This window comes from Eriocheir sinensis, chromosome 62 (genome assembly GCF_024679095.1).
Source record: "Eriocheir sinensis breed Jianghai 21 chromosome 62, ASM2467909v1, whole genome shotgun sequence".
NCBI classification, from domain to species: domain Eukaryota; kingdom Metazoa; phylum Arthropoda; class Malacostraca; order Decapoda; family Varunidae; genus Eriocheir; species Eriocheir sinensis.
The window spans coordinates 9,596,378-9,612,283 of NC_066570.1; the positions used below are offsets into that span (position 1 = coordinate 9,596,378).

A 15,906-nucleotide genomic window follows, 5' to 3' on the forward strand; every position below is an offset into this window, starting at 1 on the left:
AACCCCCAGGCATTGCATAGTGTGGTTATATAATACACGAAAATAATCGTTCCTTACCTCCTTCGATATCTCGCAAAGAGATTAACATTTATTGTAATGTTGCTGCCACTCTCTCAAAAGTTGTTTTGCGTAGACTCAGCTTCTCATACAGCTTATCTTGTGGGTCCCACAAGTATCTATGCTGCCTCACTTCTTCTAGCAATGCCACCTCGGCCTCCCGGCTCCAAATCTTGTTGCCTGTATCTGTCATTTCTTGTTTTATTGTCGCCGACATGTTGTACTCAGCCGCCAGTCGGAAATACAAGACGGACGCGCTCAGCTGCAGAGAGCTTGCCGCGAGAAGGGCTCCCAGACCCAGACCCGACTAGGAATTGCCAGGTGTAAAGCCGCCTTAAGTTCCTTGTCATCATCTGGTTTGCGAAGCTGCTCTTCTTTAATTCAATATCTGAGTTTTATTGAAAGGCTATCTAAGTTATATCAATTATGTTTCCATTAAAGTGTGTTAAATAACATGCACTGTTGTTTTAATATATCTTTCGGTTTATTATGTTCAGCTAAAAATGAGTCAGCATAATTTTAGCATAATTTATTATTACATTTAGCACATTTTGGGTAGAGTTAGCAGATTTTCACAGCACGTCTTGCGCATTTTTGTCCTGACGATTTGGTAACACTGGCGCGAGCGTTGTCAACAGGATGTAACGCGGCAAACAAAAACAAACACCCACGAAGAAGAAGAACACTGACAACCAACTAGTCCCATAAAACACCCAAGAAGAAGTTATCACAATCTCCAGAAACCTTGCGATGAGATGACACACTGCCCGGAGACATTTATAATCGTGGGATAAACAAACAGTGAATAAACAAAGGCCCGTAGAGTCTATGGAAAGTGACAGAGGGCAGGACTGGTGCTAGCGAGTGGATGTGAGTGTGGTGTAGGCGGTTTATGTGGATGGAACTGACCGCCACGCCAGACCGGTGAGATTCAAGTACAAAATGAAGCTCCATTTCCTAGGCACAGGATCAAGCTCTCCTACAATAAGAAGAGGAGTATCAGCAACTGCTGTTCAACTTGATGATGGAAGTGTTTGGCTTTTCGACTGTGGTGAGGGGACACAGATACAGTTACAAAGATCTTCTATAACTACTAATCGAATCACTAACATCTTCATCACCCATCTTCATGGAGACCATTTGTTTGGTTTACCTGGGCTTCTGTGCACCAAGTCATCACAAACACCCCCTGCAGAAAACATGAAGAAAGGAAACACCTCGTCAGTTGTCAACATTTATGGTCCTGAGGGAATCGACAGGTTCATTACAACATCTTTGGCAATATCACAGAGCCTTTTAGATTTTCAATTCAAGGTAAGTGAGCAGCTTTACTGTCCTATTGTAGTGAATAATAGGTATTATTCTAGTGTTTGCCCATACTCACCCCTCGCAACCAAAATTGGCTTGGGGGCCATTGAGACTTCGGGGAATGTGGTGGTAAACATGAAATGCGTCGCAAATGCATAGTTTTTGAGTTATGAGGGGTTGAAAAATACCCTAGATGTAGGGAAATTCCTTACAATTACTTAGATGTAGGGAAATTTCATACATTCCGGGTTTTTTTTTACAACGTACGGAAACCACGCAAGGTAATTATTAATAATCACTCCGCACCTCGAAAATACGATATTACGCCTCCATATTGTACTTAAGGGCATATTATACATACGGACGATGTGTTTACATGGCAACACCATTGCAATATGAGCAGCGTTGCCAACGATCCGGTTAGCAATGATACGCTAGGTGAGACCAGGTCCACCACGCGTGGTTATTTATTTATTTTTTTGGAACACGCACCTTTACATAATACTATTTCCGATGGAACGCTCGGTTAGCGATGGTACGCTTAGTTAGCCATTAGCCCACGCATGTGAGACCAGGTCCACCACGTGTGGTTATTTATTTTTTTTAGAACACGCACCTTTACCTAATACTATTACCAATGGTACGCTTGGTTAGCAATGGTACGCTTAGTTAGCCATTAGCCCACGCATGTGAGACCAGGTCGTAAAGTTCGGTTGGAGTAGTTTAAATATGCTCCCCTACCCAAATACCCCGAGTTCACGCAGGTCCCCCAAGATCGTTGGGGGAAGGGGATTAATTCGGCTTCTTTACTTTTAAGTACTTTGTTTTTTTTAAATATGATATATGGAGACGTATTATCGTATTCTGGAGGTGTGGAGTCAATATCCACAACCACCTTGTATACTGGGAATACGAGCCCGTGAAGCAGATTCAAAATCCGGTCAGTAAGGATTCACGTGTTCGAACAGCTCGGGCAAGAGGTTCGAGAGCCTGCATTTTCTGCACAAGCCACAGTAATGTTAAAGGCGCGGTGTTGGATGGATCCCGGCTAGCCGGTGGTTTTACTTGTGTCAGTGATAAACAATGAAGATACACTGTGTTTGGTGTCACGGACTCTACTTGGAGGACAGAAACCTTGCGATGAGGTGACAACCTACTAGAGAGAGGACATGAGTGTGGTGCAAGCGGTTTATGTGAGCACATATGGCCGCCGGTGCCATGCCAGATGGTGAGGTGAGCATCGTTAGGTGGGTTCACTACGCTTCTCTCCCAAAACAAGCTTGGGGATCCACTGAGTGCGTGGTTTTCGTATGGGAAACACTAAATTCGTCGCAAACGCTTATTTTAGTGGTGGTGGTGGGAGGGAAAATTCCCTAAATTTAGGGAATTTCCCTAGATCTAGGGAGTTTTTATCCCCCCCCCCCCACTAAAAAAATACGCGAATGCGATGGATTTCGTGTCCCCCACCCGAAACCCCGCATTCCCACCAGGTCCCCAGGCTTGTATGGGGGGGAGGGGGGAGTATGGGCATACACTGGAATTTTACCGAATAATATAAGATTGTTGGGTAAAATTCTAGCGTCAATTTACAGTTTCTCCCAACCAACGATTTTCTCACGTGGTTCATGTTTTTCCTTGGCTCATTTGGCTCGGGCTGATTTGGACACTTCGTGGCTCATTCGGCCCTTACTACCGGTGGCTCAGTCGGCCCCTGTCACCATTGAGAAATATATATTATGTATGTATATATAATATATAGATATATATATATATATATATATATATATATATATATATATATATATATATATATATATATATATATATATATATATATATATATATATATATATATATATATATATATATATATATATATATATATATATACCTACCTTATGAAACATCAGTATCTCTTCATATAACTTTTCTACAAACCTTCAACAGTCATGGAAACGCTTTGAAAATCCAATTCAAGGACTTTTTTTTACGTGAAAATAGGTGATAATGTTTACGAAAGTGCGTTGCCTCCTCTGGCGATGGCCAGGGTTTGGGGGGGAAGCCAAAATCACTGAAAAATGGGCTTCCAAAATTTCCCTAGAAAAATCCCTAAATGAAGGAAAATTCCCTAGTCTCGTAAGTAAGGAAAGTCCTAACTTTATAACCTAACAGCCCCCCTCGCCCCCCTGCTAACCAAGGGGGGCTGCGCCCCCCTCTGGACCACCCCACATGTAAGGTGCGCCGGAAAATCGTTTTTTTTTGTTTGTTTGGTGGGGAGCATATTTAAACTACTCCAACCGAATTTTACGTCCTGCTCCTAACCCCCGCCTAACCAAGGGGGGCTGCGTCCCCCCTGGCCCCCCCCCCAACACATGTAGGGAATTTTCCTTACTTTAGAGATTTTTTGGGGAAATTTTGGAAGCCCATTTTTTCAGTGAGTTTGGCTTCCCCCCCAAACCCCGGGTCCCCACAGTTCCCCAGGCTTGTCTTGAGTGGTAGGGGGGGGGCTGGAGTGGCAGAGTGGGAGGTGGACTTCTTTGAAAGCATTTCCATGTATATATATATATATATATATATATATATATATATATATATATATATATATATATATATATATATATATATATTATATCCTCTTCTGGATAGAGTGGAGTCTAAGTCTCTTCGTCTCATCAGCTCTCCTCTTACTGACAGCCTTCTACCTCTTAAATTCTGCCGCCCTGTTGCTTCTCTTTCTATCTTCTATCGATATTTTCATGCTGACTGCTCTTCTGAACCTGCTAACTGGATGCCCCCCCCTCCTGTGGCCCCGCTGCACACGACTTAATTTCTATTCATGCTCATCCCTATACTGCCCAAACCCCTTATGCAAGAGTTAACCAGCATCTCCATTCTTTCATCCCCTTCACTGGTCAACTCTAGAACAGTCTTCCTTCATCTGTATTTCCTCCTGCCTATTGTGTTGCCTTCAGCTTCGATCCTCTGTTTTTTTATTATCTTACTATCCAGTGCGCTTCATAGTTGTTATTATGAGGTTTATTCACATTCTGTTGGTAATGGTAGCGAGCTTATTGAAGTTAAGTAACAATATTATTTACAATTCATCATTCTGTTGGTAATTGTAGTGAGCTTACTGAAGTTAAGTAACAATCCTAATTATCACTCATCACTCCTATTCACCTTACAAGGGCACACTCATCACAGATAATTTCATAAAATATATGTATATAGAGTCCTGGCCATAGCTAATAAAACTACCCTAATCAAGTTTCAATGGTGCATAATTATACAAGAAAATATCTCCCTTCAACCACCGATATGTGTTCACAAAGATGATCATGGGGGTATGGTATTCGTGTGGGGTTAACCCCTTTGGGAAGTAAAAAAAAATCGCCTGTGATGGCCAGAACGCAAAAAAAAGACGATTGTCATGTGCGTATTTAAAAAAAATTCATTTAACAAAAGTTTTAGTTTTTCAAGTGCTTTCTGATGGTATATTCAGAATTTCAATTATTTCCATACTTCGCCTAGAAATCAAGGAAAACCGAAAAAATTGACCTTTTTTTCGTCTGACAAAAAATAACTGAACAAAAGTTGTAGATATGAGCAAATCAAACACAGAAATGCATAGTAATATGAAAAAAAGAAGAAAAAACGCAACTACAGGAGGTCTAGAAGTCAGAGGTTGGAGCGAATTTCTGGCGGTCACGTGTAGGGTAGGAGCGTTAGTATCCAATCAGGAAGTGCCATGTATTTCTTTTGATCACAGATTTAAACTCAAACTTAGTACAAAACTGATTTTGTTTACCTCTCAAATCCTTCAGTAGTCATTAATGTTTATATTAAGACCAATGCCAAATTTCTGTGGAACATAATTTTACATACATGCATACATTTGCTACGTGATTGGAGATAATGGTATTACTGCTAAGTCCAATCACTTGCCAGCTAATTCCAATCACTTGCCATTAAAAACCCAAACATATAAATTGAGTTATCAAAATAAAATGCAGTTTATTTCAAATTTATATTTATCTTTTGCCCTTAGGGGCCTAGTGACGAAATACATCAAAAAATTTTTTCTGGGAGAAAGAAAACACATGATGAATGAGAATGCAAATAATGTTTTAATATGCTTGCAATGATGATAATACATAATATGGCTAAACTAAGCAATTTTAACCTTGTTCCTCAGAATAGGCTAAGTAGGCTAACCATGTTCCTGAGAATAACTAAAGTACCGGTACCAGTAACCATGTTTCTGAAAATAGCTTGAATCAAATGAATCATGTTCTTGAGAATACCTAAAATAACCATGTTCCTAAGAATAGCAGAACTAACCATGTTCCTAAGAATAAAGTAACCACATTAGTTAGCCTACTCATCAAACATAATTTCTGGAAGTTAAAATGAAAGTAAAATTCCTATTGAACATCACTGAAGCATGAAATTATATTATTCCAAGACAACTCTTCCCAGCTGCTACTACTCCATTTTCAACCTTAATTGTAGCAGTTCTACCCTGAATCACATCCGTTACACATTTATTTTGAATAACACAAACTTCATCTGGTGTCACTGTGAAAAAAAAATCGTCAGAACTGCCCCAAACAAAGTGATCCTTCTTAGCTTCCAATTCCTTAAGAAAGTGTACCTCAAGGCCCTCTTCTGCTACTCTTTCTATTCTACCAAGACAAGCTTTATGTGTAACAGTCTTTCTACCTTTGAAAGTAGAATGAATGACAGGTAACTTAACCATAACCCACGATCCTTGCTCAGGTTGCTGTTGAAGATCTATGAACTGCAGTGCATTTTCAGTGGCAATAGTTTCTAAACCAATTGAGTCATCATCACTGTCTTCCAACGGTACCATGCTGGCTTCTAGCGATTCATCACTGGAAGAATCTTCATTTTCCTCAGTTAGAGTGTTCACTGATGTTGAAGCAGTCACTGGTTCAGATGTCTGAGCAGACTTGCCTTTCTTGGGTAGTTTTGAATCCTTACTGCGTTTCTTGAGCTCTAAAGCTTGTTTAGCATTGCGTTCCTTTTCAAGTAACTGTACTGCAGCTGATGAAGAAAGAGCAAAGGTCTTGTCTCTAATGGTTTTTTTGTACTTAGGACCTTGTGTTTTACGTGGTGATGGGAACCACTTGTAGCCCTTAAATGCAGCGCTGATAGTTGATCCTTGTTTGGGCTTGTTCTTCATGTTTGGTGATAGGAATGTCTCTTTTGATGGGAGTCTGAAGTTAACTTCAGCTTTTTTTTGTAAGAGAAACCTTTTTACTTTATCAGTCAGGGCCAAATCACATGCTGTTGCTCTGCAGTGCTTAGAAGACTGAATGGTATTATACATAGATTCCACACACTCTGCTTCTTTAAGTTCTTGCTGGAATCGAGATTCCTGGGAAGAATCAGTTTGCACACCAGTGTGCACAGGAGTATGAAAGTCAGTCTGTGTCCCTTTCTCTACTATACCACCTTGGTCAATTCCATCAAATAGTACTGTAGCACAAGCTTTCATTGCTTCTGTTGTGATCTTTGAATAGTCAGGAGCCTCAGGATCAAATGGGTGTAGTCCACACTTCCGAAAACCATTAAGAATGTTCTCCTTCTTGCAAGCTTTCTTGTACATAGGGAGAAAGACTGTAGCAAAGTAAGCCTGGGTAAGTGTTTCATCAGGGTGACTTTCTTGCCAATCTGCAGCTGCAGTCCTCCAAGCCTTTTTCATTGGACCAAATACTGAGACGTCCAGTGGCTGCATAAAGTGAGTTGAATTTGGGGGCAACCCATACAGTATTATTTGTAAGTCCTGAAGAGTTTTAGCCAAGTGAAAGTTAATTCTAGTCTCATGCCAGTCTGTCCAAACTACAACTGGCTTCTTAATATCATTAGCTTCAAGCCAGTCATTGAATCCATTACACATGTACTCATAGAAGCACTCAGTTATGATGTAGCCTGAATCACTTTTACCTATGATAAAATCTTCTCCTCGTGAATTTTCAATAATGGCCTCTGAGATCCTCTTTCGAGGATATATTATCATTGGTGGTGGAACTTGACCATCTGCTGACACACATGCAAGGACAGTTATGTTTTCCTTAGCTTTTGAAGAAGTAGTACCTGAAACATTCTGTGATCCCCGAATTGCTAGTACTTGCCCAGTTGCAGGAGACAGTGAAAACCCACTTTCATCCAAGTTGAAATTCCTTGTAGGGTCCTGAAGAATGTCTGCAGCATCAGCTTCACCAAAGAATTCTCGTGCTGAAGTAAACCACTGTAGAATACTAGATTTGGTGACACGCTTCCTAGACTGAGAGAGGGCCTCGGGAGTTCTAAAAGAAGAGATGAGCTTAATCAGTTTTTGATTAAACCTCTTCATTTAGAAAATTTTTCAATGCATTTCATTCTTGGTGACATGAAACAACAGTACCGGTACTAAGTATATTTTATTCAGCTTGAGAATGAGAGGAAAAGGCTACATATGTTTTTTTAATACCTACAGGTATATACTTCCTCAGCTGAAGAAAAGGGAACTTTAAATGTCCTTTTAATAATTGGTAAAAAAAAAAAACTGGATTACCTAAGACTGGGAACAAATATAGCAAGAAATTTATAAACAAACATTAATAAAGAGATAGCCATTAATAATAATGTCCTAGCTGCTATTATCATTGAAGGGCACAATGCATTAGGCTAGATCTACTGTAGTTATTATTGTTAATGATGCATTATTATTTTTATTATTATTATTATTATTATTATTATTATTATTATTATTATTATTATTATTATTATTATCATTTTTATTATTATTATTATAATTTTTAGTATTGTTGTTGTAGTTATTATTGTTAATGATGCATTATTATTATTATTATCATTAATTATTATTATTATTATTATTATTATTATTATTATAATTTTTAGTATTGTTGTTGTAGTTATTATTGTTAATGATGCATTATTATTATTATTATTATTATTATTATTATTATTATTATTATTATTATTATTATTATTATTATTATTATTATTATTATTATTATTATTATTGTTGTTGTTGTTGTTATTTAAAGGCCTGACCACTTTATTTGGGAAATGCATAGGCCTAGCCTGTGTGCTCGGTTAGTGCAGCCTATGCAATGGTGCGTAAGTTTCACTGGGTGGTATATAGACTTATCAAATATATAGCCAGTCATACCTGAGAGTGATTTGGGGATTCCTTTTGCAAAATAGACGAAACCATTCACGTCCAGGCCTGAAGTTTCGGCAGGTGGAAGGTCTTTCTCGCTGCACACCAGCATTTATTTCGTCTTGAAGAATATTTTGTACTGCATCAAGCAGCTTTTCTTTTGTCACAGGAATGGCTCTTTTTTGTGAATGTTCAATGAAGTTAACTAGGACTTGTTCCTCAGCATTAGTTAATATTCCACTGGGTCCCATTTTAGTTTCAAAGGCAGTCTTGCCAGAAAGTTTGTTTTGAAGAGTTGTATAAGGAATATTGAACCTTTGTGAAGCTTGGCGGACACTTAAATTTTCCTCATTTATTGCAGTTTGTATAGCAGTTATCTCTTCTTCACTATATTTAACTCTCTTAGCTGGCTGTCGAGCTCGTCCAGAATACGATGCTTTCTTTCTTGTAGCCATCTTGCTCAGACTGATGGATGCGAGTCACACGCACATCCTTCCGTGACCTTGATGATGGCTTACTGAGCTGCGCGCGTGATGGGGGGCCCGCAGGGGGTGGGCAGTGGTGTACGGTACGTATAAGCTACCGACGACCCGCCAATGGCTTCTGTGTAGTCCAACACACGTAACTTGTTCATAATACATTAAATTTGTGCAAAAAATCACGGTCTTAGTAAATAACATTCAGTTACCAAAGTGATTAAGTTATCTATCACTGTGGTTGATCAGTCGACCACTATGGTCGACTGATTGACCACTATGGTCGACTGATTGACCACTATGGTCGACTGATTGACCACTATGGTCGACTGATTGACCACTGTGGTCGACTGATTGACCACTGTGGTCGACTGATTGACCACTATGGTCGACTGATTGACCACTATGGTCGACTGATTGACCACTATGGTCGACTGATTGACCACTATGGTCGACTGATTGACCACTATGGTCGACTGATTGACCACTATGGTCGACTGATTGACCACTGTGGTCGACTGATTGACCACTATGGTCGACTGATTGACCACTGTGGTCGACTGATTGACCACTGTGGTCGACTGATTGACCACTGTGGTCGACTGATTGACCACTGTGGTCGACTGATTGACCACTGTGGTCGACTGATTGACCACTGTGGTCAACTGATTGACCACTGTGGTCAACTGATTGACCACTGTGGTCGACTGATTGACCACTGTGGTCGACTGATTGACCACTGTGGTCGATCACTGATCGGATACTAACACAGAACACTATATAATAAAGTAAAGGAACTACGAAAATTACGAATCCAGTAACACATGCAAACTTAAAAATAATGTTATGTCGCATAGATTGACGCATTTTGGAAGGATAATATTTCGTGATCGGATTCTAACACACAGAGGATTTTTGATTTAGTATTCGATCACTGCTCTTTACTAGGACAATGTGCTATTTAAACAACTATTTCAAAAGTTCCTCGTGTTATTCCAACATTCCACAACACCATAACATCATAATATTAAAGAGAAAACGTAAAGATATATCATTTATAATTTTATGAAAAATGTTATTTCCTTACGGGTTGCCGTAAGAATCGGGAGAAAACAGACAGTATCTTACCTTTCGAGTATGGTAGAAGCTAAACTATTTATCCCATTTACTTCATTTTTTCACACAATATTTAGCTTTTATTCCTTTACATATTGGTGGTCTGTCTGATAATATATCTTTTGTAGTTTTCTCAGTAGAAGTTTTTTTTCAACCAAAATTGAAAGTGATCGGACTCTAACACAGTGATCGCATACTAACGTTCCTACCCTACATGCGCTCGGCTTCCTTTGTCACAAGGCAGACGACAGGAGAGAAAGTTTATAGAAGACACAGGTCATGTCAGGTGTGGTGGTGGGAATAAGGAGAAGGGAGGGGGGCAGAGCACATACCAGGCAGAAGGGTCACTGGAAAATTCCAGGCCGCCCGCCCCTCAGCCACTCCTTGTTTCCCAGCCGGCCATGTGACTCAAGGGCTTGCCTAACATCATCACTAGTGTTTAATTTTTTTTTTATCTATTCCTTACAATGCGATGTGGACGAGCCCCGGTGGAAGTGGATGGCTGGGGAGAGGGTGGGGTCTCGCTTCCAACCTCCATCATGGTGTGGGTGTGTGACTGTGTGGCTAGGCGTATTTTTGTATGTCTACTGCGTGGGGGTTGCCAGAGAGTGTTTATCTGAGTAGGGAAGTGGTCAAGGACGCTGAGAAAGCGAGGGAAATTTAAAGAAAATGGGCCGTCCGCAGGCAGGACGAGCGTCCTGTGATGGTAAACCACCGTTTGGCTGCAGGCGGGATGGGCGTCCCTAAGGGGTTAAGATACCAAGGGGGGTGATCATAAGCCCTCACAAAAGGGAATGTTCACCTACTCTATAATGACATACAACAAGTGAGGTACCAGCTCAGTCAGTATGCTAGGGAACCTGTGGGGTGAGGTCGAGGTGGTGTGTCAATTCAACTCCTATAAGTAACATTAACATTGCATCAAGATAACACACTATCAGGCTTGGTCCCTAGGAGCTGGGTTCAATGTACCTGTGGGGTGAGGTTGAGGCGGTGTGTGAGGGAGACTCGCTTACACAGTCGGCTTCTCTCCTCCCCCCACTGCCCGCTGGCTAGCCACAGGCTAGTGAATGCATTTATCAGTGGTTTAGTTAACATACACTTGGCCTGTTCCACCAGTTCAGAAGAAGTTCCGAAGCAACTGGTTCTCTCTCACTTAATACAGGTGAAAAATTCTGCTCGTCCCTCTTCCGTGAAAAAAACTAACTGATGACCATTCGGCACCTTCGGCTGAGGCGTAGTTATGCCACCAGCTCCACATCTGGTTCGTCTGTCTGTCCTGCGGTTCATAACCACCTGATTCACAAGCAACACATCACTTATTACAGGTTATTGATTCCTCAGTTTTCCCTGCATTACACTACAGGTATGATTTGACCTCTTTCAAGAAGAGTGTATCAGGACACCTTTCCACCCGAAATTGACCTCTCTTTTGGCTACTCTTTGCTTCTGTGGGATGGGCGAGTAGCGGGCCCCTTGAGCCGCATCCTTTGATGTGCATACAGACTACTTAAACACGTCTAGGGTCTTTAAAATCAGCTCTCACACTGGTGCATATATATATATATATATATATATATATATATATATATATATATATATATATATATATATATATATATATATATATATATATTTTTTACATTAGGCCTATTGCGGTAGGCTTCTTCAGTGGATCCTGATGGTCGGTCCAAAGGCTTCTTTCCGGTGGGTCCTGATGGCCCAGCCCGTTCTGGCGCAGGCGAGTGTTTAGTAGCGCCATCTTGCATTGGCTCATGCTGCTCTCCCAGAGCTCATCTTTGATCCTAGAATCTAGAGTCCGGGTTGATAGGTGGTCTTCTGGACAGCATGAGTAGTTTTAAGCCACTCGGCGGCTGAAAAATCCCAGCTTGGTGGCACCAGGCGAGATTGAACTCGTCCTCCTGAACGAGGCCGTTACTTTGTGACTCAGCCACCGCCTCCCAATATATATATATATATATATATATATATATATATATATATATATATATATATATATATATATATATATATATATATATATATATATATATTTATATGGCTGCACATTTTCTTAGCAAGTGGCCAGTAGTTATTTGCTTTTCACTGTATTCATCCCACAAGTTCATGAGGTGCCCCTGAACCTGCTTTACCTGCTGTCGTTTTGGTTTCACCTCCTTTACCAGCTTTACTTGGTTTGGTACATCTATGGCTTCTGAGAATCTGAGTATAACAATGATATCAACAGGTAAAAGGGAAGGTGTTTCTTTTAGCTCTTGCGTTCAGTTTGTGATGCCAGCCTTCAACATCACTATTTGTCCACACACTGCGCCCAAACACAGTTTACTACGGACAATACTTGGCTGAGCAAGCAAAGTATGGTCCGTAGAAAACTAGTGTTTCCACATCTATGTTGCCAGCAACCACAGGAGTCACAATCGATAGCTTGGTGGTGGTTTGCCACAAATTTTTCACAAAATATACACTTTTTTTTTTTCACTCATACTGGAGGAGGTGGAATTAAGTGCACGTTGTGGTCACTGGGTCGGAGAATGAGAAGCAATTGAACATCTATGCTGCAGTGGGTCTATTTATATATGCATTCGAGCCAATGATTTGAAAGTCCGAATGAGCTGACATGATGGTCCGAACCAGCCATGGCAAAAGATCCAAATCTGATCCGAACCAGCTGGAGCCGAATGAGCCAAGGTCCAAATGAGCTGGGATTCGTTATGCCTATCCCCTGCCCTCAACGATCTTGGGGGACCTGTGGGAACATGGGTTTTTTGGTTGGGTGAGCATGAAATCGAGTAATGTGCATTTCAAATGATGTTGACAAAACAGAATATTCTAACACCAGTGAAAAGGCAAACATTACGTTTTTTTTTTTTTTTTGTCTTCGCCTGTTGCACCGATAGGCTTTTGCTTCGTATCGGGGCCTGATGGTCGGCCCCAGCCCATTGTGGCGCAGGCAAGTATTTATAGTGACGCCATCTTGCATTGGCTCATGCTGCCCCCCGGAGCTCATCTTTAATCCTAGAATCTAGAGTATGGGGTTGGTGGGTTGTCTTCTGGACAGTATGTGGGTAGTCTTAGGCCACTCGGTGGTGACTGAAAAATCCCAGCTTGTGGCACCGGGCGGGGATCGAACTCGCGTCGTCCTGAACACGGTGCCGTCACGCTATCCACTTAGCCACTGCCTCCCCTGTTTGGGCAGTGGCGGTGAAAGCAGCTATTGGGAGGTAAGCAGTGCTGCCAATGATCCACTACGGGTGAGCAGTGTTGCCAACAATTCGCTACATTTAGCAAAAATAGGTGCAGCTACTTGAAGGTGAGCTGTATTGCCAATGAAGCGCTACATAGCAAAAGAGTGAGTTTTTCTGGGAAAGTCGTTATTGAAATACCCTGGCCAAAGATTTCTAACTTTCCTAGATGGAATAGTAACTTACATGATTCTATTAATTATTTTCAACAACCTATAATATGCATTTGCGACGATTGATGATGGGATAAGCACAACTTAAAAAGTAGAGATTTGCGACGGAATTGAGGTAGAACATCATTCAATTGACAACATGTATCACCGGAAAAAGATAAGAACATGAAAAAATCGTTGCTTTCGCCAAGTTCAGGAAATGAAAACCTCAACAACGGCATTACCTCACTGGCCCGATGTTCATGGTTTTGGTGGCACTACTGCTGCTGCTGCCTCTCCTCCCTATAAATACAGGGAAGTTTACAGTCTGGGCACTGTACTTCTAAAAAAAGGACACCATGACTTCTTAAAAGATGTTCAGTGCAGCTTTGTCGTTCAGATAAAATTGTTTAATAAACTCCCAGTAGTTGTCCGTACAACCAGCGCACACCATGGCCGTCTTTAAACTGACTGTCAAACACTAAATCTTACTGCTCAAATGGACCACAGTTTCGAAACACCAAACACGGTATATCTTTACAACTACTACTTCACCCCCACTGCCGCCCCCCCCACTCTGTCCTGTGCTGGGTATTCCAATGGCCCACACCGAATGTCGAATATATTTAAACTACCCCAACCAAACTTTACATAACCTAACCTCTAACTGAGCCCCCCTCGACCCCCTCCTAACCAAGGGGGTCTTCGCCCCCCCTGGACCCCCCCCACATTATAACTATCTTGGGGGACCCATGAGAATTCAGGAGGTTGTGGTGTGGGAGCATATTTAAATTATTCCAACCGAACTTTACGACCTAACTAACTGAGGCGGGCTTCGCCCACCTCGACCCCCTCCTAACCAAGGGGGGCTGTGCCCCTGGACCCCCCCCCCCCCCCCACATTACAACGATCTTGGGGGACCCGTGGGAAATCGGGGGTTCTGGTGGGGGAGCATATTTATATTATTCCAACCGAACTTTACGACCTAAATGAGGGGGGCTTCACCCCCTTCGACCCCCCTCCTAACCAAGGGGGGCTGCACCCCCCCTGGACTCCCCCACATTATAACGATCTTGGGGGCCCGTGGGAAATCAGGGGTTCTGGTGGGGGAGCATATTTTAATTATTCCAACCGAACTTTATGACCTAACTAACTGAGGGGGGCAACCTCCCTCCTAACCAAGGGGGGCAACCCCCCTCCTAACCAAACACCTAACCAAAAATACCCTAGATCTAGGGAAATTCCCTACATTTATGGATTTTCCTCCCACGACCACTACAATAAGTGTTTGCGACGAATTTAGTGTTCCCCATATGGAAACCACGCATTCCCACTGGAGCCCAAGGTTGTTTAGAGAGAGAAGCATAGTGAACCCACCAAACGATGCTCACCTCACCGGTCTGGCGTGTCGCTTGCGGCCAGCTGCGTCCACATGAACCGCCTACACCACACTCATGCCCTCTCGCTACCACTGGTTCTAGTAGGTTGTCACCTCATCGCAAGGTTTCTGTCCTGCTAGTTGAGTCCGTGGAACCAAACATGGTGCTTCTTCATTGTTTATCACTGACACAAGCAAAACCACTAGCTACCCGTGATCCATCCAACGTCGCGCCCTAGAGAGTACTGTGGGTTCTAGCGCAAATGCAGGCTCTTGAACCTCCTGCCCGAGCTGTTCGAACACGTGAATCCTGACTAACCGCATTTCAAATCTGCTTCACGGGTTTGTGTTGCCAGTAAGTGAAGGTAATTGTGCAGATCGACTCCGTGCCCCCAAAATACAATAATACACCTCCATATTATAGTTAAGGAACGAAATACATGTCCCTCAACCATAATATGAAGGCTCAAGTACTTAAAAGTAGAGAAAAAGGGGGAAATCGGTTCTTTTAGGTGGGTAGCATATTAAAACTACGTACTCTAACCGAACGTTACATAACTTAACCTCCAACGGGGGTGGGCTTTGCTCCCCTTGACCTCCTTGCTAACCAGGGGGGGAGGCTGTGTCCCCCCTGGCTCCCCCCACATGTGTGATGCGCCGTAAAATCTTTTTTTTTAGTGGGGGAGCATATTTAATTTACTCTAACCGAACTTTTACATAACCTAACCTCTAGCAAGGGGGGGGGGGGGGGCTTCGCTTTTCTCAACCCCCCTGCAGCCCCCCTGGCCCCCCACCACATACATGATATGCCGGAAAATCATGTTTTTTTGGTGGGGGAGCGTATTTAACACATATATCTTCCGGCTGGCAGCAACCCTGCCGCCACTATGTTGCTATGATTTTGAATGTGAATATCTCCAATTTGCCAGTTGCCACTGGACAGAGAAGAGGTGGGTGTTATGCT

At 42.0% G+C, this 15,906-nt stretch overlaps 1 protein-coding gene across 1 annotated transcript in view; it reads left to right on the forward strand.

Annotated features, from left to right (window-relative positions):
- The first annotated feature begins 679 nt into the window (after positions 1–679).
- The window catches only part of LOC126986754 (zinc phosphodiesterase ELAC protein 1-like), a 59,001-nt gene continuing 43,774 nt past the window's right edge, over positions 680–15,906 (forward strand). Inside the window, exon 1 of the mRNA XM_050843133.1 lies at positions 680–1,371. Coding sequence (XP_050699090.1) covers positions 1,000–1,371 — 372 coding nt within the window. The 5' untranslated portion in view covers positions 680–999. The remainder of the gene's footprint in view (positions 1,372–15,906) is intronic.